Consider the following 25,426-nt stretch of genomic DNA (forward strand, 5'->3'; position numbering starts at 1 on the left):
CTCAGTCCAGGTAGGTCCAGTCCCCTCCTCCCAGGCCGAGCCAAGGGACCCTGCATAGGCCCCAGGTTTCAAACAGCCGACTCATGCAATGAGCACAGGACCTGGTCCCACTGCCTGGATGCCTCCCAAACAGATCAGGCCAATCAACTGTCTCACCCACTCAGAGGGCCTGATCCAGTTGGTGACCCCTCAGCCATTGGTTCATATTTCATGTGTTTCCGTTCGTTTGGCTATTTGTCTCTGTGCTTTATCCAACCTTGGTCTCAACAATTCTCTCTCATATAAACCCTCCTCATTCTCGCTAATTGGACTCCCAGAGATCTACCCGGGGCCTAGTCATGGATCTCTGCATCCAGATCCCTCAGTAGTTGGATGAGGTTTCTAGCACGACAATTAGGGTGTTTTGCTCCCCTAATCTCTTAAAGTTACCCATATTAAGAGTTTTTCTCCAAACTGTAGGTAGCTTTCAAGAAAAAGAGGCAATTTAACTAAAAATAGCTTTTTTCAACAAGTATAAATATATGCAATATACCATTCAAAACAATATACTAATACAAAAAAAGAAGAGGTATGGTCATTGAAAAACATGCAAATGAAAGAGATTAGTTATAAACACAAGCATATTAGATAACCAGCTAAATCATAAAGATAACAAAATATGGTATCTGTACCGGAGTATATGACATTATCCAATTATCCATATGAAAGCTAGTGAAATGGCTCAGTGGGTAAGGACACCTGCTAATAAGTATGAAGACCCAGGTTTGATTCCTGATACCCACATGGAGGAGGGTAAGAACAGACTTCTGCAAGTCATTTTCTCATCTCCACATGTGCACCAAGATACATGTACTACTCAATCAATCCATCAATAAATGTAAGAAAAAATTACATGTAAGAAAGCTATGGTATCAAAGAAGAGGAAAGTATTCCCCAATTAGGCATTATTTTACAGAAGAAATCATGATTTAAATAATGAAATACTAGTAAAATTTGTGTGTGTAGGGAAAGAATAGGGCATTCCCAGAGAAAAGGAACGATATACAAAAGGCACACAGGGAAGTAAGAATAGTAAACATTCATAAACTAGGTCTGGTGTGACTAGATCAATGAATTTTCACATATGGATCATGGATTTATATCAACATGGAAGGATACTGTGTAAGTAGCAGCAGAGTACAGAAGGCGCTGGTAGAAAACAAAATGAAGAGGAAATAAAGGGAAGCTAGGAGGTTACAAATGAAGTTTAATGAGCTACTCAATGTCTGGCTCTGGAAAGAAGTGAGAAGAAAGAAACAAGTAGAAAAAAACTAGTAAAATGTACTAGAAAACATACTTTGATGGCTAAAGCCACACACAAGAATAAAGCATGAGGGTAGTCAATACATAAAGGTTTTGGGTTTAGAAAGTTGAAACCATAGTAAGCTTGGTTATAGAAATAATAGGAGATGCCAAAGAAAATGATGGCTAAGCTGCAGAGAAGGCAGAGTTGGGACAATAAGGGTAACCCAAGAAGATGGGTTTGTAACAGAATCCCAAAGATTTGGACAGAAGGTAATGGCTCAGACATAGACATAATAGTCTAGAAAAAGTAACTATAGTGACAAAGATAAAATACACTGAAGCCTGAACCACAAGATACCCCATGTTCTGGGTAGGAAAAAAAAAATATGAGCAACATCAAAAAGTTTCATGAAAATGAGAGCTATGACAAAAAATAGGTAGAACAAACAGTCTATAATGTGAGACGTAGGGAACAAAGAAAAATGTCCCTAGTAATAGAAGTAAAGTAAAACAAGGGAAGAAACAAACTATTCACGAAAACTGTAAGATCTGTCTAGGATACTAGAATTTAATGTGATAGTAGAGAATCAAAATGGAGATGTCTAGCAGACAGCTAGAACCAGGAAACATACTCTTAAGAAAAAGTCAGGACTAAAGCTTTATCAATGGAAGGCAGAGAAATCAAGAGTTAATCTAGAGAGAGAGTCCATAATGTGAAAATCAAAGAAAAACTTTACCATAGAAAAGGAAAACTATTAAGAAAATACAGGATAATGGGTCAGAGAGATGGCTCAGTAGCAAAGAGCACTGGGTGCTCTTTCAGAGGACTCAGGTTCAATTCTCAGTACCAGCATAGCAGCTCATGAATGTCTGTAACTCCAGTTTCAGTGGTTCTGATGCTCTCATTTGGCCTCTGGAGAAACCAGGAACCCAAGGGGTGCAGAGATATACATGTAGGCAAAATACTCCCACACATAAAAATAAAAATCTAAAAATACAGGATAAAACAAAATGAAATGATACTATAATGCCAAAGAGGGGGGAAAATGTCAGCATTTTGGGCAAGCCCACAAATCAAGGAAGATTTTGAGGAGAATGTAAATGATAGTGTCAACTGTAGTAAAGAAACAAGGAAAAGAATATTGTTTAAGGAATTGAGCCAGGTTTATATGTAACCAAGCCAGCAGAGTAGTAAGAGCAGAAAGATCAGGATATATAGCGCTAATAATGCCAAGGGGAGGAATGAACACTGGGCAGAGGCAGTAGGAACTAAGTACTCATTTGAGAAGTCTAGAAGGTAAAGAACTGGTCAGCAAACTTGAGGGCACAAAGTACAGTACAGGTTTAAAATAATTTGAATGAAGAAGCATATGTATCATAGGAGAATACTAGTGATTTGTGCATAGAACAAAGGCATATGCATGCGATTTTATTATTTCATCTTATTATAGACTTGAACATTTCTTCCTTTTTTATTTAAAAGTTTTTTCTTATTCTCTACTTAAACAAGCAATGTTTACAAATAAAATCCCTATTTAAACTTCAAAGAAAATTAAAATGATTTGGAAGAGACTGCAGAATTTGTTCACAAAGAAGGAAAAGCCAGGGAGAGAAATGAGATATGTGAAGAGGATCCAGAATGGAAAATTAACTAATATCCAGTTACCTGGGCTTTTTGTAACGGTGCCATCCGGCAGCAGAGCACTGCAGTACATTTCATACAGATTTGTAGGAAAATGCTTTTATAGTTGTTTGAACTAGAGTCTTGACTAGAATTTAGTATGAGAGACAATGTGGAGCCATCAATGATTAATCCATATTCCTGATGCTCTGTCCATGCTCTGAAAAAGATATAAAAATGTGTTTGAATCTATTATATAATCAGAATTAACACCTTGATTTTATTTTGTTTTGAGACAGGTCTCACATAGATCAGGCTGTCCTTCAACTCTCTCTGTAGCTGAGGCCGTCCTCCAACTCCCTGATTTCCCTGTCTCCCCTTCTTAAGTCCTGGGACTATAGGCAGGCACCACAACTCCTTGCTTGATTTTGAGTTTCTTAATCACAGAGGTGACTATCCCAGATGAGACAAGTCACCAGTTCTAGTTCCTTCATCTATTCATCCCAAAGAATGAACTGCCTCTAATGATAGCACAATAGTGACTTTTGGTTAGAAAAGCTCTTTAATTAGGGAGAAAATGAAGATACTAGATTCCCAAGAAGGAGGAAATGTCAGCATTTTGTGGATATCACAGAAATCAAGAAATACAGTTGGTGTTTTTTTTTTTAATTTTAGTGTGTGTGTGTGTGTGTGTGTGTGTGTGTGTGTGTGTGTGTGTGTGTGTGGGCATGCATATGCACATGCATGGCACATGTGTGAAGGTCAGAGGGCAACTTTCTGGAATTGGCCCACTCCTTTTACTGTTGGTCCTGGAGATTGAACTCAGGTTATAAGGCTTCTATAGCAAGCGCTTTTAGCTGATGAGCTATTTTACTGGCCTAAGAAGGAGAGTTTTAGGGAGGATGTAACTGATAATGTCAATTTCAGTAGAGAAATGAGGAAGAGAACAAAGTGGATTGCACCAAGTTTGCCTATTAACAGAAATAACAGGGCACAAGGGGCTAATAGTGCCATGGGGGCAAGGACTGCCCACAGTTAATTCTAAGTTCTAAAATGTATAAAAATGAAGGTGGTTGTGCAGTATGACTCTATAAAAAATTTAAAATGAGTCTTTTGAACTACAGATCAATTAGTCAAACTATTGTGAAATGATGCAAAAGTCGATATGAAGATAAATAATCAGTTAACTTGAAACTTCTAGGTAAACAAAAGATCAAATGACTTAGGGACAAAGAAACAGTATCTTTGCCTGAGGACAATAGCAATCCATAGAACATGGTTTTTCAAATAGGGCAAAACAGAAGAACATTATATAGCTGGGCAGTGGTGGCACATGCCTTTTATCCCAGCACTCAGGAGGCAGAGGCAGGTGGATCTCTGAGTTTGGGGCCAGCCTGGTCTACAAAGTGAGTTCCAGGACAGCCAGAGCTACACAGCTTGAAAAATCAAACAACCCCCCAAAAAGAACATAATATAAATACATACGTCATTTAAATAAATATCATTCTATATCACCTAAAGGTTCTTAACCCAGGCCTACCTATATTAAAATATTGTCCATGCCTGGTTCCATTTGTAGACCAAGTAAGTAAGAAAATATTGGGCACAACTTGGTACTGCAAATTATATTTTGAAGATTCCTTAGGTAGTTTTCATGTGTAACTATGACTAAGAGGCATTTAGGTGCCAAGAAAACAAATGTAAAGCAAGATGGAGGTAGGAAGATCAAAAGTTCAAGGCCAGCCTGGGCTACATGAGCCCTTGTCTCAAAAAATCAGTTTCAAACCCATGGTCACAGAGTAGTTCTCTAAAACTAACAATGCAAGCTAGTAACCAAACAACAAAGTCATGAACACAAGAATGGGGTTTGTAGGTAGGTAGAGGGGGTAGTAGAGGTGGGAGAGATTTGGGTGGATCATAATCTGAATGCACACTGTGGTAGTTTGAATAAGAGTGTCTCCCATAGGCTCTGACATTTGAACACGTGGTTTCCAGTTGGTGGCACTGTTCGGGGAGATCTAGGAGATATGGCCTTGCTAGAGGAAGTACATCTTTGGTTTCAAAGCCTTATGCCATTTCCAGCTGGTTTTCTCTGCTTTGTGCCTCTGATTTGCCACCACAGATTCTTATTCCTCTGGAAACATACATATCAATAAACACTTCACTTCTGCCAGTTGCTTTGGTAGTGGTGTTTTACTACATCAATAGAAAAGTGACTAATACACACACAACACAAGTATGAAACGTCATACACACACACACACACACACACACACACACACACACACACACACACACACAAACTTACAATAGACCAAAGTCAATCAATTTTCTGTTGCAATGAGGAGAGCAAACCAGCATCCATTTAATTTCTGCTCAAGCAATCTTGGGTGCTCTTTGAAAATCAAACCAGTAGAAGCAGTAGGTACAGGAAAATTTCATAGTTATAGCTTTACTTGTCTACTTTAATGCTACTCAAAGTTTACTGTCTAGAGGGGTTACTTGGCTCAATGATTAAGAATACTTGCTGCTTAATTTTTTGTGAGGTGAGACACTTGGAAGTCACATTTAAGGCAGAGATGAAAGAAGTGAAGGGAGAAAATGTATGTTGGGCACACTAGAAAGCAAATTAATCCTGCTTCAGGCCTTTGGTATGACCTGAGTACCTGTGGCTAATGAAGAATTACCAAAGGTTTCAGGGTAAAGTTGTGGTATGGACAGTACTTTAATATTTAAAGACCTTATCTGGCAGAGGGGCTTAAGGTGTTGAATACACATGATAGGCACATGATCTGAAATAACAGTGGTAATTGAAGCTTGGCTAAGGCTTGATGGATAATGTGAATTGGAAAAAGGAAAGGAACAAAGCTGGCAAAAGGATTCTGGATCTGAAGCCTATTAACTTGGGAAAAGACTATGCCTAATTCTAAACACAACCAGGAACAGAGAAAAAACATAAGGTAAGTTTTCCATAATGCCTGGCTTATTCAAATTGAGTACTACATATTGCTATAGACTGACCTATTTTCTTTCAAACTTATTAAAGGCCTGTCCTCATTGTGATGATATTAGAAGGTGGATTTTTTGAGAGTTGATTAGGTTTAGATAAAATCATAAGAGCAGGACCTTCAAGATGAGATTTGTGCCTGTTATAAACTTAATTGTGCTCTCAAAATTCTGAAATACAACCACAAATGTGAAGTTATTAGGAGACAAGATCTTTGGAATTAAGTTTAACTGGGTTCACGTATTGGAACAATTGTTTTTATTTGAAGAAGCGACACCAAAATAATCTGTTATCTGAAAGTACTCACCAAATCATGGCACTCTGATCAAACTTTTGGACCTAGAATTGTGAGAATGATATCTATTCACTGTCTATGGTGTTGCTACAGCAGCCTAAGCAAACTAAGAAAAACTGACAAGTAACATTCATTGTAATTTGGACTGACCATATATGTTATTTGACTAAAGAAAGAAAGGAAACATTTCTCATCGGTAATTGATATGAATATGCAACCTCACTATCAGGTACCGGAACAACAATAGTTGTTTTAAAATGTGCCATAGCCTTATGAATGTGGTTTATTAATTTTAAAGCTTATTTAAACATCAGATACATAGATAGACTATGCATAAGCTTAGCTGTTAAAAAGAAGAGGCTCTGAAATTGTACAGACTTGTTAAATTCCTTAATAACTGTATGGTTTTGAGGAAGTTAACTTTATGAGCCTCAGTTTCTATCTATAAAGAGAATTAAACTTGCCTAATTGAGTTGTTAATAAAGCTTAAATGAGAATAATCATACAAAACACTTAATAGTATTCCATTAAGAAATGGAAAACAGGGCTGGAGAAAGGCTCAATGATTAAGAGCACTTGCTGCTCTTGCAGAGGATTTGAGTTCAGTTCCAAGTACCCACATACCCATAGATAGCTTGCAACTGCCTATAACTCCAGTTCTAGGGAATTCAGTGCCCTCTTCTAACCTCCACTGGCACAAAGCACACGCGCGTACACACGTACGTGTGTACACACACACACACACACAGTGCATAATTTACTGATAAAACATCGCTACACATAAAATACAAATAAATAAATAAAAAGTTTAAAGATTTATTTTATTCTTTATTACGTTTGTGGGTATGTACACATGAGTGCAGATGCCCATAGAGGCCAGAAGAGGTCATCAGATCCTCTGTATCTTGAGTTATGTGAGCCACCTAATGTAGGTGATGGGAACTGAACTCAGGTTTTCTGGCAAAACAGTATGTACTCTATGTCCTTTTAATCACTGATTCATCTCTCCAGCCCCGAAAAAAATTTTCAGGGAAAAAACAGGGAAATAGTCTTTCCTACAGGAGGTCTCTGCAATTACTGCAGGTACAACTGGTGGTATTCCAGAAAAGGAATTCAACTTACTTATGGCTACACTAAATTCAAGCAATTAACTTAGACAACAAGAAGAACTGAAGGATGTCTTATCTCTGGGCACTGAGTTGTGAATCAGAAGCTTTTCTTGAAACCCTTAGCCTCCATAAATCTTTTCTTGTTAAAGACAGAATCAAAGTTTATTCATGTAGTTTCCGTTGGAGTACTGAGGCACAAGAACCCACACTGAAAACCCACACTCAGACCTCAAAATTTGTAGAAACTGTTACAGAGACTGATGTTATTGTATGCCAGATGCCAATGTTTAGAAATTGAACTAATTTAAAAGTTTTTTTTAATGAAAACAACTACTGTTATAATCCAGAAATTTCACTACTGATTATACATAAAAGCAAAATGAATGTCAAAGAGACATATGTACTCTAGTGTTCATTTCAGCACTATTCACAAGAGCCCAGAGATGGAAATAACCTAAGTATCTATCAACTAATGAACAGGTGAAAAAAATGGGACATACATAACATAGAATACTATTCAGCTACAAAATAGTGAAATTCTGTCATTTGCAACTACATAGATGACATGGAGCTCATTATATTATGTGTAATATAATGAGCAAGTAAAACAATCCAGGCACAGGAAGACAAATAGTATATGATCTTATTCATATGAATCTCAAAGCATTGATCTTATGGAAGTTGAGAATACAAGGGTGTACCAAAGGCTGGGAGAATATGTGGATATAAGGATGGGGATTATCTGTAGAGTGGGGTGACTATAGGTAACACTAATTTACATAAATTTCAAAATGCTAGAAGGAATGACTCTGGAAGTTTTTACTATAAAGAAAAGTGCTTTGGGAAAAAGTGTTTAGCTATAATTTAAACATTATACAGTATATGTATGCATCAAAATATCACATTAACCTATTAGTATGTACAATTTTATGCTTTTGTGTACACATGAATTATAAACCAACAGAGCTGGGATAACTCAGTAGTAGAATGCTTGCCTAGAATGTGTGAGGCCCTAGGTTTAATTTACAGCACTGCCAAAACAAACAAAAACAAGCTTTCACACGAAATCTTGAGAAATCTAATTTTCTTGTACATTAAGAGAAGTATAAAGTGACAAATGATCTCAAATGGCCCATTAACCAAGTCCTCTGGGGAAGGTTTTAACTTACAAGAATAAAACATCAACAGGGAATGATAAATTACAGCAAATAGAGTCTTCTGCCAAAGCATCCGTTATTTACATTTGTATCAATGTATAAATAAGAAATAGATTAACTTTCTTACTTTTTAAGGCTTCTAGTGCTTTTAGGAAATTCATGCAGCAACTTCTTACGATATTCTATTAACAATTCATGTAATCGATCTTCTTTCCTTTCACTTTCTTCAATGGTTTTTGTGGTCAGTTCCAAGAGCTCAGTATTGGTTTGGAAAAGGCGGCAGGCATAGCAAGTGGATTTGGCTGTTTCCATCTTGTCTCCAGTAAGCACCCAGACTTTCAAGCCAGCTGCATGCAGAGCTTCAATGGTCTCTGCAGCCTGATCTTGTAGCCTACAAACACAAAGAAATCTTGTTAACCTCTAAAATTCTTGACAGAAGAAGATCTGTTGAAGCAAGCATTCTTACAGCTCACTAGCAATGCAATTCTAGAATTTTGACTTCTTATCACAGTTGTGTTGTCTGGCAAAGCTTTTCTTATTTCTTACTAAATTGAATTTCAAACAATGAAGTTCAGAAAATTTCATATTTCTTAAGGTAATTGGTAACCAGTGGCAGAATAAGAATTGAAACTATAAGCAAAACTATCCAGAAACTCACCAAATGTTTGTATTCATTGCCACTTTAAGTGCATTTTTTTATGACATCTCACTATGCAACTCTGACTGTTCTGGAACTCACTATGTAGAGCAGGCTGGCCTTGAACTCACAGAGATCCCTGCCTCTGCTTTCCAAGTGCTGGGATTAAAGGCATAAACCACCATGCCTGGTGAACCATACAAATTCTTAACGTGTTCCAAAATGGAAAGAGCTAAAACATTCTAATTAGATATAGGGGCTGTGAGTAAATTTCTATCTTTGAGGAGCTTTTAATGTTAGGAAAGCTGCTCAGTATGGTGGCTTGCCTTTAATCCCAGCACATGGGAGGCAGATGCAGGTAGATCTCTGTGAGTTTGATGCTAACATGATCTTTATACTGTGCTCTAGGCAAGCCAGGGCCACACAGTTGAGATCCTGTCTCATAAAAAGAAAAGTAAGTAAATAAATAAATAAAGGAAACCCAATAATTTTTATTGAGAATTTAAGAATAATTCTAAAAGGTAAAGATAGAAGAATGACACAATCTCTGGGTTCCTTTCAGCCACCAGAGTTATCAGTGAAATTTTACAAAAGAAATTTTGTTAAGAGGAAGGCAAAGAAGAGACACAGAAGGTAGGAAAGAGCAATAAAAGCAGAGAATATGATTAAAATATATGCATGTATGGGAGTATTACAATGAAATTTCTTAACTTTTTGTAATATACGTTAAAAGAATTTTCAGGAGGGGCTGGAGAGATGGTAAGGAGTTTAAAGCATGTATTACTCTTTCAGAGGACCCTAGTTTGATTTCCAGTACATGTGTCAGGAGGCTCCCAACAGCCTGTAACAACCCCAGTTACAAGAGATCAGATGTCTGTCCTGCATGGGCACTCCCAAATACAAGGCATTCTCATTCCCTCACACCCATCTTATACACACACACACACACACACACACACACACACACACACACACACTTAAAAATAAAAATATGATACTCTTAAAAAATTTCTGGACAGAAATTGAAGATGGAAAGGTTTTAGAGAAGATGAGGATGAATAAAGAGGAGATTGGGCAAGAGGGTAAACGAAAAAAAGGGTTATATGGGACAAAGTCATATGGAACTTGCTAGTTTATAAGCTAAATAATAAAATATAATTAAAAACATATAGAAATTCATTAGATGTGCAGACATTGGGTTTTGGCAAGTACTTGTTTGAATACTTCAATATAGCTGCATGGTGTTTTGTAGCCACATGTCTTGTAAAGTGATGTTTATAAAATGAGTTTGAATGGGTGAGTAATGGTGCTTCCACAAGCCACAGGTTATTAAATGAAAATCCAAGTGCTAAATGCCACTCTCTAAGTTTTAAAAATTATATTACATTAAATTACATTATATTATATATTATATATGTATGGGTGTTTTGCCTGCATGTATGTCTGTGCGCCACATGCACACAGGGTCCGAGGAGGCCAGAAAAGGATGCTGGATTACCTGGAACTGGAACCCTGGTCCTCTGGAAGAACAGCCAGTACTCTTTACTGCTGAGCCATCTCTTTAGGTTCTTCCTTGTGAATGTGAGGCCCCAGAGATCCCCAAACAAAACAAGCTCTTGCCATGGCTCTTGGTTGCTTATCAGGACTAGATGGTAAAACCCTTGGGCTGAAGATACCATACACAATACTTGCAGGACAGAGAAATCAAGGCTAGAACTGAGTTGTAAGCTTCCTCCCTGCTTGCTGGCTTTCAGTATGCTTGAAGGTGTTATATAGGCTGCTAGGAGAGAAAAGCTATCAAGAGTCTTATCTATCCATAAATCCTTTGAGTTACAATACCAACCTGCCAGGTAAGATGTGTCCACTGATGCAATATATTGTGAATGTGACTGATAGGAGTAACCAATTGTTTTTTAAAAGTTGTATTTGAGGGAGCTAGAGAGATGGCTCAGTGGTTAAAAGCACTGGCTACTCTTGTAGAGGACCTAGGTTCAATTTCCAGTACCCAAATGGCAGCTTTCAACTGTCGGTAACTCCAGTTCCTGGGGATCTGAGAACCTCTTCTGGCCTCTGAGGGCACTGCATACATGTATTCTAATAGGCACACATGTAGGCATAACACCCATACATGTAAAATAAATAAATCTTAAAAAAATTGCATTTGAGATCCATTCCATGGAAAGAAACTCATGCCAAAAGTCTGTAGCTGGGGAGGTCCTAGGCTCTAAGAGGTAACCTACTGTTTTGTTTTGTTTTTAAATAAACCGAAATGGTCTCAAACTGTCTTTTAAATATTTATGTTTATACTCATAGATTAATGCTGCTCTCAACCTTGGCTAGAGAAGATTCTCTTTGCAGTGGGTGATAATTACTGAAGTAATTCATAACTGGTCAAAGTGCTGAAAATAAGTGACAGTTGACAGCTCAGACTTAGTAAGAATTTTGTATTATCCCTCCATGGTTTAGGGAACATCATGAAAGAGGGAATGGAAAGAATATAAGATCCAGAGGAAGAGTACTTTGAACTGTTATCTTCTGGATGTGGCATGGCCACTACACTCAGGCATTCATAGCAGATTGGTTTACCTGCACAAGATGAGATCTATCAACGATTCTATCACGGGTGGTGGGGAAGGAGCTCATAATTACTCTCTGAGGAACTACTGGCAATTAGTGATTGCTGAGGTAGGATAGTTATTTTCTTTAGTGGCACAGCCACCAATAAATTGCCCATGCTCAAGTAAATGATCATATCATTCATGCCTATGCAAGCAACCCTAACTGAACTCAATGGGTTACAAAAAACAAAAATCAAACAAACAAACAAACCCAGAAAGACAGACAGACAAGGAAGCAGACATAAAAATAGGAGGGGACCTTGTTCTTAAAAAGAGGGTCAATGGGAGCAAGACTAGGATGAGAGAGGTTAATGGGAATGAAGAAACTAAATTACATTACATACATGTATCAAAGTATCAAATAATAAATAAATATTAACATAAAATGAAAACTTTAATACTTTCAATTGGTTGGATACATCTGTGATTTTTTGCATAATTAAAAATTTAATTAATGTATTATATGTGCATGGCTGTTTTTTCTGCATATATATTTGTACACTATGTGCATGCCTGGTGCCCAAGGGTGGCAGAAGAAGGCATCCGATCCCTCAGGACTGGAGTTACAGATGACTATGGATACCATGTGGATGCTGGGAAGTGATCCTAGATTCTCTGGAAGAGCAACCAGTACGCTAAACCACAGAGCCATTTCTCTAGTCCCCTTCTCGTAATTTACAACACTTTGAAAACTTGTACGATAGTAAGAAATTAAAACATTACTTCAAGCAGATTACTGACCAAGTCCTACAATAATGTCTGACAGAGCTCACCTTACATATCTGTCTTATTTTTAATCTTATTTTAAAGTACTCAAAAATATATTCTGGCTTGCTGAAGCATATTAAAATCTTGTGCTGTTTTGCTCATTTACCAAAATCTTACCCATTCTTCTAGGAAATAGCTCAAATAATGATTCTACAATCCTGCTTTATGTACTATAAGGCTATTTTTATAAAAGTTACATAAACAATTATATGATTTAGTAAATATTCAAAAAACTATAATGATAAAGGATTCATTTTTTCTAAAATACATGTATTTAACTTGAAACTATTTCTAGAGTTTAAAATCTGCTGTATTTTTTTATACTTGGTAAACCAATCTTTAGCTTTACACAGATGACAGTGCTAAATGAGACATTTCAAAATATGTGAATAAATTACTAATCTGGGTCATACTACCTAAAATGACTGGTCATTGAAATAATAAAAGTAGACCTGAACAAAGATGATACAGTAGATATGCTAATGTGGCCCGGGGAAAGCTCAGGAAGAGATAAAGAACTACAAATAAGTAAGGAATGCTGGCTGAGGGAGGAGAAATAGTCTCTCCCAGGGAAGTGCATACCAATTGGTTATCCAATACCAGATGGTTAGCCCTGAAAACAAACATACAAGTAACATTATATGGACTGAATAGGTATTTATATATTTAGGAATACACACACAAACAGCCAATTAAAGGAAAAGAAGTCATGAATGTGAAAGAAAACAAAGTAGAGTTGGACATGGGAGGTTTTAGAGGGAGAAAAGGGAAGGGGAAAATGATGTAATTATAACTTCAAAAAAAATTAGCAAGAGTATTTTGTTACTTGTCTTCCACAGCAGTGGCTCCAATTAAATTCATGTTTGTCTCAATCTCATCAAAAATGTTTTCCAGTTTTTCTTCTCTATCTTGTAGGGCCATTTTTGCCTCTATTAGTTGTGTATTAATTCTTTCAAAATCATCGGGAGCAATTTCTTTGAAGGCTACACAAAGAGTCCGATACCCATCCTAGAAGCAAAGCAGAAGGTCTACAGTTACTTCTGTAATAGCTGAATGAATGTCATACTCTTATAAAGATTTATTTTAATTATGTGTTGACTGTGTGTCAGTGTATGTCTCTGTATGGTTATGTGCACATGAGTGCAGGTGACAGTGGAGGCCAGAGACATGAGATCTCCTGGAGCTTGAGTTGCAGGCAGTTATGAGCTACCTACTGTAGGTACTGAGAACCAAACTTGGGTCATCTGCAAGACCAGTGCATGCTCTTAACTGCTGAGCCATCTCTCTAGCCCCAGTCATATTCTTGAAATGCATTTGCTTTATCCATCTATACAAGAGAAATTCTGACACATTTAATTTTTAAAAAAGAACAGAATGCAACTAAAAAGTTAACATTCAGTCAAGTTCTAAATAAATAATAGCTCTTTTGAAAAGATCCTTAAAACATCTTCACCAAGTACTAGTTCTGACCACAATATTGATCTAGAATAATAGTTTATGTTAAAATAAAGAATATAGGAATATAACCAAATTTCCAAGCACAAGAAATAGACTATAAAATAAACTAAAATTAACTTTAACATCTATTTAAAAATGATAAACATAGTTATATCCAGTATTTCTCCATTTACTTATTGAAGGGAGGGGCACAGACTCACCATTGCATTACGTTCCACATGAGCTTTGGTTAACTCAATTTCATGGTTATGCACCCTGGGAAAAACTGATGAATCTGCTCCTTTACAAAAAAGTAGTATATCTCCTAAAATAAAGAATCAAAGTACTCAATTTAAAGACTGGTATTAGGATTTTAAGAAGAGGTAACTTTGTTAAGATGGCCTCTCTCATGCAGCTGCTATATATTTTTGAATCTGTCTTGCAATGTTCAAATGGAATGAAATATCTAGAGCTTTAGTTTGTCAGAAGAAGAATCACCATCTCTGCAGAACATCGTAGACACAATACACAAACTAGATATTACTACATGTACCCCTGCTATAGTTTCTCCCAGTAAATCGTGGACTGCTAGGCTGTGTCAAGGAACTCCAGATGACTTATCTTTGAAAATGCAGCCAGTCACAACCTAGAGCCAAGAACCAAACTCATGCTCCAACAGCTTGAATGCATTTTGAATAAACAAGAAGAACACTTGCTTTATGGGTTATACTGGGAACTTGAAAATATTTCTGTAGAATGCTGATATTATAAGTACAGTTTTAGATCATGTACTGTTGAGGATTAAAAGATACTTTATCCTTATGAGGCAAATAGCTGAGCAAATTAAAAAGTGTAGCTTTGGGACCACTGACCTTTGCATATCATTTTTGCAGGCATTTTACCATTTGCAGAAGAATATGGGTATAGATGTGCACATATAAAAGTAGTAAGTATTTAAATGCTAAATGTTTCATTTCTAATCACACATCTGAAGTATGTTTAAGTCATAAACAAATTTCACGGAGATATATTAAAACCAATCTCATGACTTTTCAGTCATCCCAGAAAGCATGAGTATAGTGTTTCTCTATGGGTTTGTCTTTATTCTCCTATTCTCATTAAGAATTTGCAACAGAAAATTAATACTAAAATAAATCAAGGATATTTTGAAAATAAACCTCTTAGGCCAAAGAAACACATGTGCACACATATACATACATCTGAGAGCTTGTGAATAAAGTAGAAGTGCTCTCCCATGGGTTTTTCAGAATCTGAACAGAAAGCAAACTACTATAGTGACTTCCAAAGACATTGAGGAGCCTAGACATGACGGTACCCATTTCTCTGAAAGGCAAGTTTTATTCTTTCACAATTCTTAGCTCTGGAATGAAACAAAAATGTCCTTTCCCAGAAACTTGAGTTAATTATACATCTCTACTTGACTTGCTTCCGAGGAGTATAAAGCAGTAGGAGAATAAGAGAGGTCAGAGAAGGATTGAAAACCAGCCAGTCTCTGAACTCTAGGCTTCTAAATTGGTAATTCCAGACCATTAGGCGATATAGAGGTGCTGTTTCAGTAAAATCTGCAAGACTGCTTAATCCTAAACTACATAAAATGTTTCTTTCCTCAAAAAGTTGATAAATAAACCTTAAGTAGAAAAAGATAGAGAAGTCAAATTTTAAAGATGCATACCTCCTTGGGTCTTTACAATTACACTCATACGTCGGCGGACAGAATCAAAATTTAAGGTGTGGAGAAGTTCATACCTTTAGGAAAGGAAAGACAAAAAAGTGAAATACCTCAACTATGCTGAATAAGAAAAAGCACATGACTGAAACATCTTAATGAACGCAAAGCTTTGCTCTTTGGATGTGGAGAGCTAGTTTTGTATACAACTGGTACTTTCACTTTTCTTTGGAATTTCTCTGCATGTAGAGCATGCTGATAATAGCAGTGAAAGTTATTTTTATTTTCTCACTGTATAACTTATAAAGAGAGTGACTACATAGGAATGAAAAACAAAGAACTGGCTCACCAAGCCAGCTCTGGAGGGGGTATAGTGTGATTGTAATTTTGGAGTATCTACTGTGGGGTTAGACAATGTGCTAGGTTCTAAGGAATTGAGATGAAACTGCCAAAGACTTCTGTCCAAAAACTTACCATATTATAGAAGAGACAAAGGATAATGAACATAACTATATTCCATGTCCACGAAATACTTATATCAAAAATACTCAAAAGGGAGAGACCCGAGCACAGAAAAAAGGCCTACTGAAAGAATGTTTCCTGGAAAAGGGTATGTGCTGGATTCTAAAAGAATGACATGATGAGGAAATGAGGCTGACTTTTAGCATAGGGGAGAAAATGTATGAATGCATACACGGCAGCCATGGTTCACAGAGTTTAAAGTTCCAATCTCTGGAAAACTCAATGATAGAAAAGCTATATATGTATAATGTATTCAAAGTAAGCAGGGGCTTAGAACTGGGGACTCTGGTGCTATTTCAGAAACATGGCATTTTATCTTAAAACAGTAAGAAGTCAGAGAAGGGTTTAAAGAGTATAACAACATTATGAGGTGGCTTAGATTTGTCTATGTATTGATGAACTATTAATTAGATTCAACAATACAGAAGAGCTAAAAAAGGAGGGACTTGTGAGTGAATATTTTTATCTACATTTCACAGATAGTTCAGCAAGACTCATTCTGGCTACTAGACAACATGTAAATCAAACTGAAACTTCTACTTCAAACCCTCATTTTTTTATTAAGAAATTTTTTATTCATTTCACATACCAATCATAGATCCCCCTCTTCCCTCCTCCTGTCCCTCCAGCCTTCTCCTCCCCAACCCGTGCCCCCATTCCCTCCTCCAACAAGGTAAAGCCTCCTCCCATAGGGAGTCAGCAGAGCCTGGTCCACTCAGGAGAGGCAGGTCCAAGCCCCTCCCCCTGCATCAAGGCTGTGTGAGGGATCCCACCAAAGGTAGTGGGCTCCAAAAACCCAGCTCATGCACCAGGGATGGATCCTGATCCTACTGCTAGGGGGCCCCTTAAGCAGATCAAGCTACACAACTGTCTCGCTTATGCAGAGGGCCTAGTCTAGTCCCATCGAAGCTCCACAGGTGTTGATCTAAAGTTCATGAGTTCCCACTAGTTTGATTTGGTTGTCTCTGTAGGTTTCCCCATCATGATCTTGATGCCCTTGATCATTTAGAATCCCTCTTCTCTCTCTTTGACCGGATTCCTGGATCTCAGCCTGGTGTCAAACCCTTATTTTGATACTCTGAAAAATAGCTATGAAAAGTAGCTTTTCCTACTCCAACCGTATTTATGTAAAACCCTGAAATGGGAGAATACTGTTCAGTATTTACAGGTACATACATAAGTTTTCTTTCCTTTCTGAATCCATTTAACGTATACAACAGGGTTAAAAAAACGACAAACATCAAAACACAGAGCTACTTACTCTTCTATTTCTTTTCTTTGGTTCTCTACTTTTATATGTCCATTCCAATTTCCCAAAAATGTGAACCCAAACCTATCAAAAACAGTAAAAAGACTTGTATATCTTCAAGAAACAATTAATTTCCTCTTCTGCTGTCATTACCTATCCTTATAAATGCCTTTCTCCTTTTATCTCAATCTCCAATTGCATTTTCCTTTTCAAGATGAGCTGACAACAAAGAGCAAGCCAATGACTGGCTACTACTGAATTCAAGAGGCAGACAATGTAATTCCAATTTTGCAGCAAACACAGTGTGTGACCTTTTAGGTACTTAGTCATCTAGAATCTCATGGGTAAACTGGATTGTCAGTTACCAAATGACATCAAAACTGCTGGCATCACTCAGCAAGAACATGTGTTGTCCAAAAGCTGCCACTGTTACATGATTTATAAAATAATAGGACAGTTTGGACTAGTGACTGGGATGTATAAATAAGGCAAGCAAAATCAATGCATCATTATTTTCTTTTTGAACTTACATAATAGGAGAGGCACATGATAGAGTTACTGAAGCAAATGAAAAAACATTAAACGAAATCCTACCCCCCCCCCCGGTTTCACTTTCACAGAAATATAAAGAAAGCTTACTTTTTTGCTCCTTTCACCAAAGCTATTTCATCTGGTGAGGAGGAGATATAGGTGAATTCAGCTGTTTCTGTAGGTCCATCAACAGCATCATTTGTTTTAATTTCTACAGTGTGACATAAACACAGAGCACGCAAAAAGAGCTCTTCTCGGTTCTGTAGAACAGAAACAGAAAAATGACTATTATTTTTATTTTTATCACTAGGTAACCACACAGTGCACAAAGAAAAGGTTTAAATTGACAGAATGTTAAAATCTCTAGGAAACTAACTAATGAAAATTTATAAATTCCCAATACTCAAACACATATCTAGCAACTAACAAAATCAATGGTTCCTAGTCTGTATCCCTGGAATATATATGAACTCATCCAGATTAGAGTAGTAACTGGTAGAAGTGGTAATTTCTTCATGGCCTAAGAGGTAGTTAGGTATCTAAGGCACAATCTAGCAAGTGTTCATGTGTAAGGAGACTTTGATTTGTTTAACACGAAAAAACTTGAACGTTAATGATTTGATGAGACAACATTCTTAGAGGAGCTGATATTTTTTAAAAATATGTGAATCCACATACAGCCAAGTTCATGTTTTGTTCAAATGTCATTTCCTGTAATTCTACTTGTAAGTTCTAGTTGTTTCTAAATGCTAAAAGTGTTAACAAAAGAAAGGTGTAGTCAAAAGTACAAATGGTTATTCAAAGGTCTGTATCATGCACCCACTGGAAAATTCTGTATTTCTACTATGTAGGGATAAAGCATGCTTACAAAGATTTCTCAGGTAAAATATTAATCGGGAAAATGTTACCTTATCTGCTTTATCAAAATAGGTTAAGGGCCCATCAGTTTGAGATAATCCATCAACTTCCTGAGTTGTGCCTTTATATTTGTGCCCATCAATGCAACATTCAATGAACTCCATGCTATTTTCAGTGAGTGTTCCAGTCTTATCTGTAAATACATAATCCACCTAAAAACAAGGACATAAACATATACATGTTCTTTAATATTGTTAATTTTTAGCCAGCTATAAGAAAGCAGTCCTATTTCCATAGCCATAGAAATCATTTCTTCTAAGACTTGTCAAATGTTGGAATTATAAATGCAGTATTATCAAATGAATGAGAAAGTTGTGAGCATTTTCAAAGACACTGAAACTTACTTAATGTAGAAGACTAACAGGACAGAAAATCATGACTATTTTTATTAGGCTAAGTACCTTTAATTTAATCCTTTAATGTTTCTTATAAGGTAAAGTAAAAAGTCAATTTCCCAATGAAGAAAACAACATAGTGAACATCCCCCCACCAGCATGTATATAATCCAATGGAAAAAATGTAATACAAATGTACCTGGCATACCAATAAAAGAAAAACTGGTATTTTCCCCCTTGAAAAGCACAATTAAATGTTATTACATTTTATAAATTCATTGGGTGTATGTGTATGTGTGCATATCATAACATATAACATGCATGCCAATAAACAGATAGATGGAGGACAACTTGTAGAAGACAGTTGTCTGTAGTTGGAAGTTTTCCTACATCCCGCCTGGTCCCACAGCTGCTCAGACCCAATTAAACACACAGAGGCTTATATTACTTACAAACTGTAAAGCCTATTGCAGGCTTCTTGCTAGCTAGCTCTTACATCTTAAATTAATCCATTTCTATTAGTCTATGTTTTGCCATGTATTCCATGGCTTCACCAGTCTGCTGCTATGTTGTCCCCTTGGTGGCAGCTGGCATCTGCTTTTCCTCTCCTTTCTCTTCCTGTCTCTCTGTTTGGATTTCCTGCCTGCCTATAGGCTGCCTTGCCATAGGCCAAACAGCTTTATTTATCAACCAATCAGAGCAACACATATTCACAAAGTACAGAGAGATATCCCCCATAAGTTGTCTCTTTCCATAATGTAGGATCCAGAGATCCATCTTAGGTCATCAGGCTTGTTGACAAGCACCTTTATCTGGGGAACTATCTTGTCAGGACTCAATAAAAATACCGCATTGATGGCAATGTGGACAAGGGAGAGACGCCTTTCGCCTTTCCCCTTACCCCTCATTGCCTCTCATTGCCTGCAACATATGACAGACAAGGTAGCTGACCCTCCCCCTTACCAGCTGCAGCACTTAGGAAAGGGGGCCCTGCTTCTTGCCTGGGCAGCACAGTAGAGATGACCCTGTTGGCAGAGGTGCGGGTGAGCTGGCCCTGAGTGGGATAGCTGGCCACACCCCCTCGTCTGCCATGTGGTGATGAGGGCAAAAGAAAGATGCCCCACCTTGCCCTGCTACCTGTGGTGGCAAGGGAGCTAAACCTCCTCCTTACCAGTTGCAGTACTCTGAAGTGGACCCTGTACCTCACCTGGGAAGCACCAGAGAGATGACCCTTTTGACTGGGCATGGGCCCCTCTGAGAAGATGAGCGTGGGAGATCTTGCCCCACCCCTCATCTGCCATATGGTGGTGTGGGCAGGGGGGAGTCATCATCATCAGTCACACACACACACACACACACACACACACACACACACACACACACACACACACGCAGTAGAGCTGTCCCTGAAGGTGTAGGTGTGGGAGAACAGACCCTGAGGATGCAAGAGGGAGAATTGGTCCCACCTCTTCCTCATCACTGCAAGGGGTGAACTAGCCAAGGCAATGCTGGAGAGCTCACCCTGGTAGTGAAAACAGGGGAGAGCTGGCAGGACTGACCAATCCAGCAACTACCTAGGCCCAGAACCAGGGTTATGAATGGCCCACCCCAACATCCCCCCATCTATGATCTGCTGAAGGAGGCCAGTCCTGCAGACCCAAAGCTGCAGGATTTCCACGACACAGGGCAACAACAGGATATCCAAGAGGAGTCCCAGTGAGGGCCCAGCATTGATAGTGCAGCAGAAACCAGAGGCCTCAAAGACTTTTTTTGTTGTTGTTGTTGTTTTGTTTTTTGTTTTTCGACAGGGTCTCTCTGTGTAGTTTTGGTGCCTGTCCTGGATCTCGCTCTGTAGACCAGGCTGGCCTCAAACTCACAGAGATCCATCAGCCTGGCTCTGCCTCCCCAGTGGTGGGATTAAGGGAATGTGCCACCACTACCCAGCCAGACAAAGACTCTTTGCAATGAACACTTACATGTAAAGATATATGGATAAAAGGATTTACTGCGTGACTCACTGTGTCATACTATAGCTTCCAATAGGAAATTTGTCCTTTTTTCCCTCTTAAATTTTATTTTATTTTACAGGGGAGGTTGCAAGGGCAGGTACAAAGGGGTGGGAAATGAATGGGATCATGATGCATGATGTGAAGGACACAAAGAATAAATAAGAAGAAAGTTTAATAAAAAATACTGCATTGATGTAAAAAGCATTACAACTATAGAACATATTATACAGAAGAGAAATGTTGACAGTTATCTAGTTAGAAGATACAACAGGTAAAGGGTAATAAAAAAATTAAAAGTTTTTTCCAGTCCTATTTTCTCAGGTATTCTTAAAAAATGTTTCCAAATTAAAAAAGGCAATTAATAGGTTAAAATATAATATATGTGTATATTTTTACAAATAATGGGAAATATGCTAATGAAATAAAATTTCCATTATAATAAGTCATTTTGAGCATTTTATAAGTCATTTAATTTTGAGCATTTAATAAGTCATTTTGAGTCATTTTATCAGTTTTTATCTATTCTATTTATAACATCTGGCTTTTAGAAACCCACAATTTTATCCTCCTTTTTGGTAATGTATGCTTAAATAGTTAAAATTATGGGCTGACAAGAACCAGTATAAGCACACGATTAAGGTTTTTATAATGTATGGTAAAAGAGATGAACTCCAGCAGTAGTTGCTTTCTAATTATTTTTCAAAGCTTTTCATGGTAGCAGCACTGACATAAATAAAGCATTCTAGTCTTCCTTTTTCCCTATTAGCCAGCAAGTTTGAATTCTCTTTTTAAATTGATCCTAGTGGTATTACTTGTGCATCATTTAGATTTTTCTAAATAAACTGAAATTCTTTGAGGCTTTCTATTCTTGATCAAAATATTCACTTTCAGTTTTCAACAAATCCTGGGTTGCTTCACATCATGTATTTGGATTAGTATTAGCCCATTTAGTCTCTTTTGTGTGTATATGTATGCGGAGGCCAGAGGAGAACTTTGGGTGTTGTTCCCCAGAAACTGTCCATCTTTCTTTTCAGCTAGGATCTCTTACTGACCTGGCACTCCCCAAGGAAGCTTGGCTAGCCAGTTAGTGAGCCTCAGGATCTGCCTATCTCCACCTCCCCAGTGTTTGGGTTAAAGTACACGCCACTATGCTGGGCCTTTTCTATGTGGTTCCCTAGGATAGATCTTATATCCTTGTGCTTCTAAAGGAAACACTTTACTGACTGAACTACCTTTCTAGCCCCCTTTCAGAATCTTAAGGTATTAGTGTTAAAGGTGGTAACTTCAAATAAAATATACAATTCTTTTGTCTCTGTGGAACAGTATGGAGAGTAAAGGTCTGCAAACACCAAATCTCGAAAGTATAGGCCAACAAACTATAAACTAAAACAGGCATCTTATTTTCAATTTTAAATTCCTAGGCAATGTTGATTCTGTTGGTTCTAGAATCAGAATACTTACAAAACTATTCTCATATGCCATGTACTGAGGGAAAGTAGACATGGGACTAGTTGTGATTAATATTAAAAAGTATTTTCATAGTTAAAGGACAGGGATAAAAAGAGAGATTGCTGCTTGGCCCTGCCTCACAAACAGATTCTTCTTCTTTAACGATAGCTTTGAGCTGGATGAAAAGACTCCTCTCTATCAGCAAAGTCAAGTTCATCATTTTATGGCTAGAAAGCCTATGCTAGCTGTACATTGTAAAATATACATTTGATCTGCTTCTCTATTTTCTAAAATAGCTTCTAACACATATGGCATCTCTAGTCTGGTAAGAATGTTATTTTGAGATGACAGGTCAATGAGTGTGTGCTCATATTCAGCATGGTGTAATAAAAGGAGTATCCCCACTAGATATTCTTGTTTTTCTGGTGGATGTTGCAAGAGAGGTAGATGAAGATAGAGGACTATGCAATATCTGCTAACACAGGATGCTTCAATGCCCTCTTTCTCCTTTCACAGACCACCTCAATTTCTTTCTTTCTTTTTTAATCTGATGCAATGGTTATAGGACTAGGGTGAAACTATTAAGTGCTGGGCTTGGTGGTACAGGTCGATGATCTCTGCTGACAAGGAGGCTAAGGTGGGGGTATTGCCAAAGTCAAGCTCTGTCTGAGCTGCAGAGTGAGTTCAAGGCCAGCATGGGTATTTCAGGGAGATCCTCTCTCAAAAAAGAAAAATGCTAGAGATATACCTTAGTGGTAAGAGGCTTGGCTAGCATGTGTGAAGTCCTTGGTTTAATTTCCATTATTGAAAAAACAATTATCTACACAAACATACATACACAAACAAACAAACCCCACAACTGCTGGAAACATAATGATTTTGAAGCAAAAATTTCAAGTTTTTCATTTTTCCTGTAGGGAGTAGGATACAAGATTCTATAAATGCTAAGCAAGGGTTCCTCTTAACTAGATGCCTATAGTCTAGATGAGCACAGTAGACAAACCTAATTACCCTTCCCAAAGTGAGAAAGTTTGGATATAAAGAAAAGCAGAAATCACAGTTGTGGGTCATAAATGAATAAATGGGATTATGTGAGGGCAATCTAATACTACTCAATACCTTAAAAGGGGCTCAGAGAAAGAGATGACAGCGTCGCCTAGTTCAATAAAACAAAAGCCTGCTGCTCCTAATTTTAGAATTGGACAATTTTGGATGAAACCTTTATTTCTCAATATTCTCACCCTTGGAGACATTCTGGATAATGAATTATGGTAATTATTAATGATTGAATAGGATTCTAGCAATGTCTCATTACCATTTGAGGCTGTATGTCCTCTTGATATAAAGGGATGGGTATCTGAAATGGGGAAAGACTGTTACATTATGAAATATCTAATATTAATAATCTCTGTCTCCTGAATACAACTTAAAAAACCTCTGGTAATCACTAGAAAGAGATATGTATCTTTTATATACTAATGAGATAACTGGTGGCCTTCCATAGCTAGCTATCCTTCTGAATAGCAAGTCACTAGAGAAACTAAGGCATTAATTTGATGGCTGGAACTTTCACCTCCATTCAGAACCCCTGAGGGGGAGGATTGTTGTAGAATATTATTTTAAGGTGTGTTACTTTTGTTTACATTGCATTTGTTTAACTCTGTGAACTTGTGTTACTTTGCCTGTCTAAAACACCTGACTGGTCTAATAAAGAAGTAAATGGCCAATAGCTAGGCAGGAGAGAGAGATAGGTGGGGCTGACAGGCAGAGAGAATATATAGGAGAAATCTTGGAGGAGGAGGAGGAAGAGAAAGAGATGGAGGAGTGAAGAGATCAAGCAGCCAGAGGAGGAGGAGGACTCCAGGGGCCAGCCACCCAGCTAGCCATGGGGTAAGAGTAAGATTCATAGAAGTAAGAGAACGGGAAAAGCCCAGAGGCAAAAGGTAGAGGGGATAATTTAAAGTTAAGGAAAGCTGGCTAGAAAAAAGCCAAGCTAAAGTCGGGCATTCCTAATTAAGAATAAGCCTCCGTGTGTGATTTATTTGGTAGCTGGGTGGCAGCCCCCCCCCCAAAAGAGTAAAATACTAATAACAGAGGATAAAAGAGGTAGAGGTTAAGTTATCCCCAATGGCCAATGATTTAAGCAGTTGTATTATGCTTTGTTACTTCTATTGAACCTTCAAAACAAAACAAGACCACCTTGCAGAGAACTGATCATGTGGAGATTTCCTGAAGGCTGGCACAGTAGAGACGGCATTAGAGGTTTGCACTCCTTCCTGTGTACCTTGCCTGCTGTCGTCTGCTTACTCATCTGTATCTTTTTTCATCAACATTTGAATAAAATGATAAGCAATATTATGTTTCCTTGAGTTTTTTGGGGTCATGCTGTCAAATTAATGAAATTCAATCAAGAGTCTATGTAAATTTTGATTATAACTGGATGATCGGAATCACAAAGAAAAACATGTACTGTGACTACCATTTGAATGATGACAGTATTGTGGGTTACTCTGAGACCAGTGAAGGGAAAAAAAATTAATCAAGAACTCTTGAACTAGACTGAACACATGAAGTTACCTATTTTGTAAGTAAAAATTGATTAGACAAAACTAACAAGTGGTTTAACCTAAGTGAACATTTCAGAGGCCTAGCTTTATCACTCAAATCTTGAGAAAAATCTCTTCTTTTTTTCTTTAAAGTAAAATACATATTTTTTTTTTTTGGTTTTTCGAGACAGGGTTTCTCTGTGTAGCTTTGAGCCTCTCCTAGATCTCGCTCTGTAGACCAGGCTAG

General features: G+C 37.6%; 1 protein-coding gene across 2 annotated transcripts in view; it reads right to left on the bottom strand.

Annotated features, from left to right (window-relative positions):
- Atp11c (ATPase phospholipid transporting 11C) overlaps positions 1-25,426 on the bottom strand; it is a 178,875-nt gene that overhangs the window by 43,679 nt on the left and 109,770 nt on the right. For both annotated transcript variants that reach the window (XM_059250219.1, XM_059250218.1), the window contains exons 13-20: positions 18,831-18,992; positions 18,031-18,182; positions 17,404-17,475; positions 15,627-15,700; positions 14,155-14,258; positions 13,323-13,504; positions 8,601-8,864; positions 2,951-3,125 (exon numbers count right to left, since the gene is read on the bottom strand). In XM_059250219.1, coding sequence (XP_059106202.1) covers positions 2,951-3,125; positions 8,601-8,864; positions 13,323-13,504; positions 14,155-14,258; positions 15,627-15,700; positions 17,404-17,475; positions 18,031-18,182; positions 18,831-18,992 — 1,185 coding nt within the window. The remainder of the gene's footprint in view (positions 1-2,950; positions 3,126-8,600; positions 8,865-13,322; positions 13,505-14,154; positions 14,259-15,626; positions 15,701-17,403; positions 17,476-18,030; positions 18,183-18,830; positions 18,993-25,426) is intronic.

The sequence above is a fragment of the Peromyscus eremicus genome, chromosome X, assembly GCF_949786415.1.
Source record: "Peromyscus eremicus chromosome X, PerEre_H2_v1, whole genome shotgun sequence".
NCBI lineage: Eukaryota > Metazoa > Chordata > Mammalia > Rodentia > Cricetidae > Peromyscus > Peromyscus eremicus.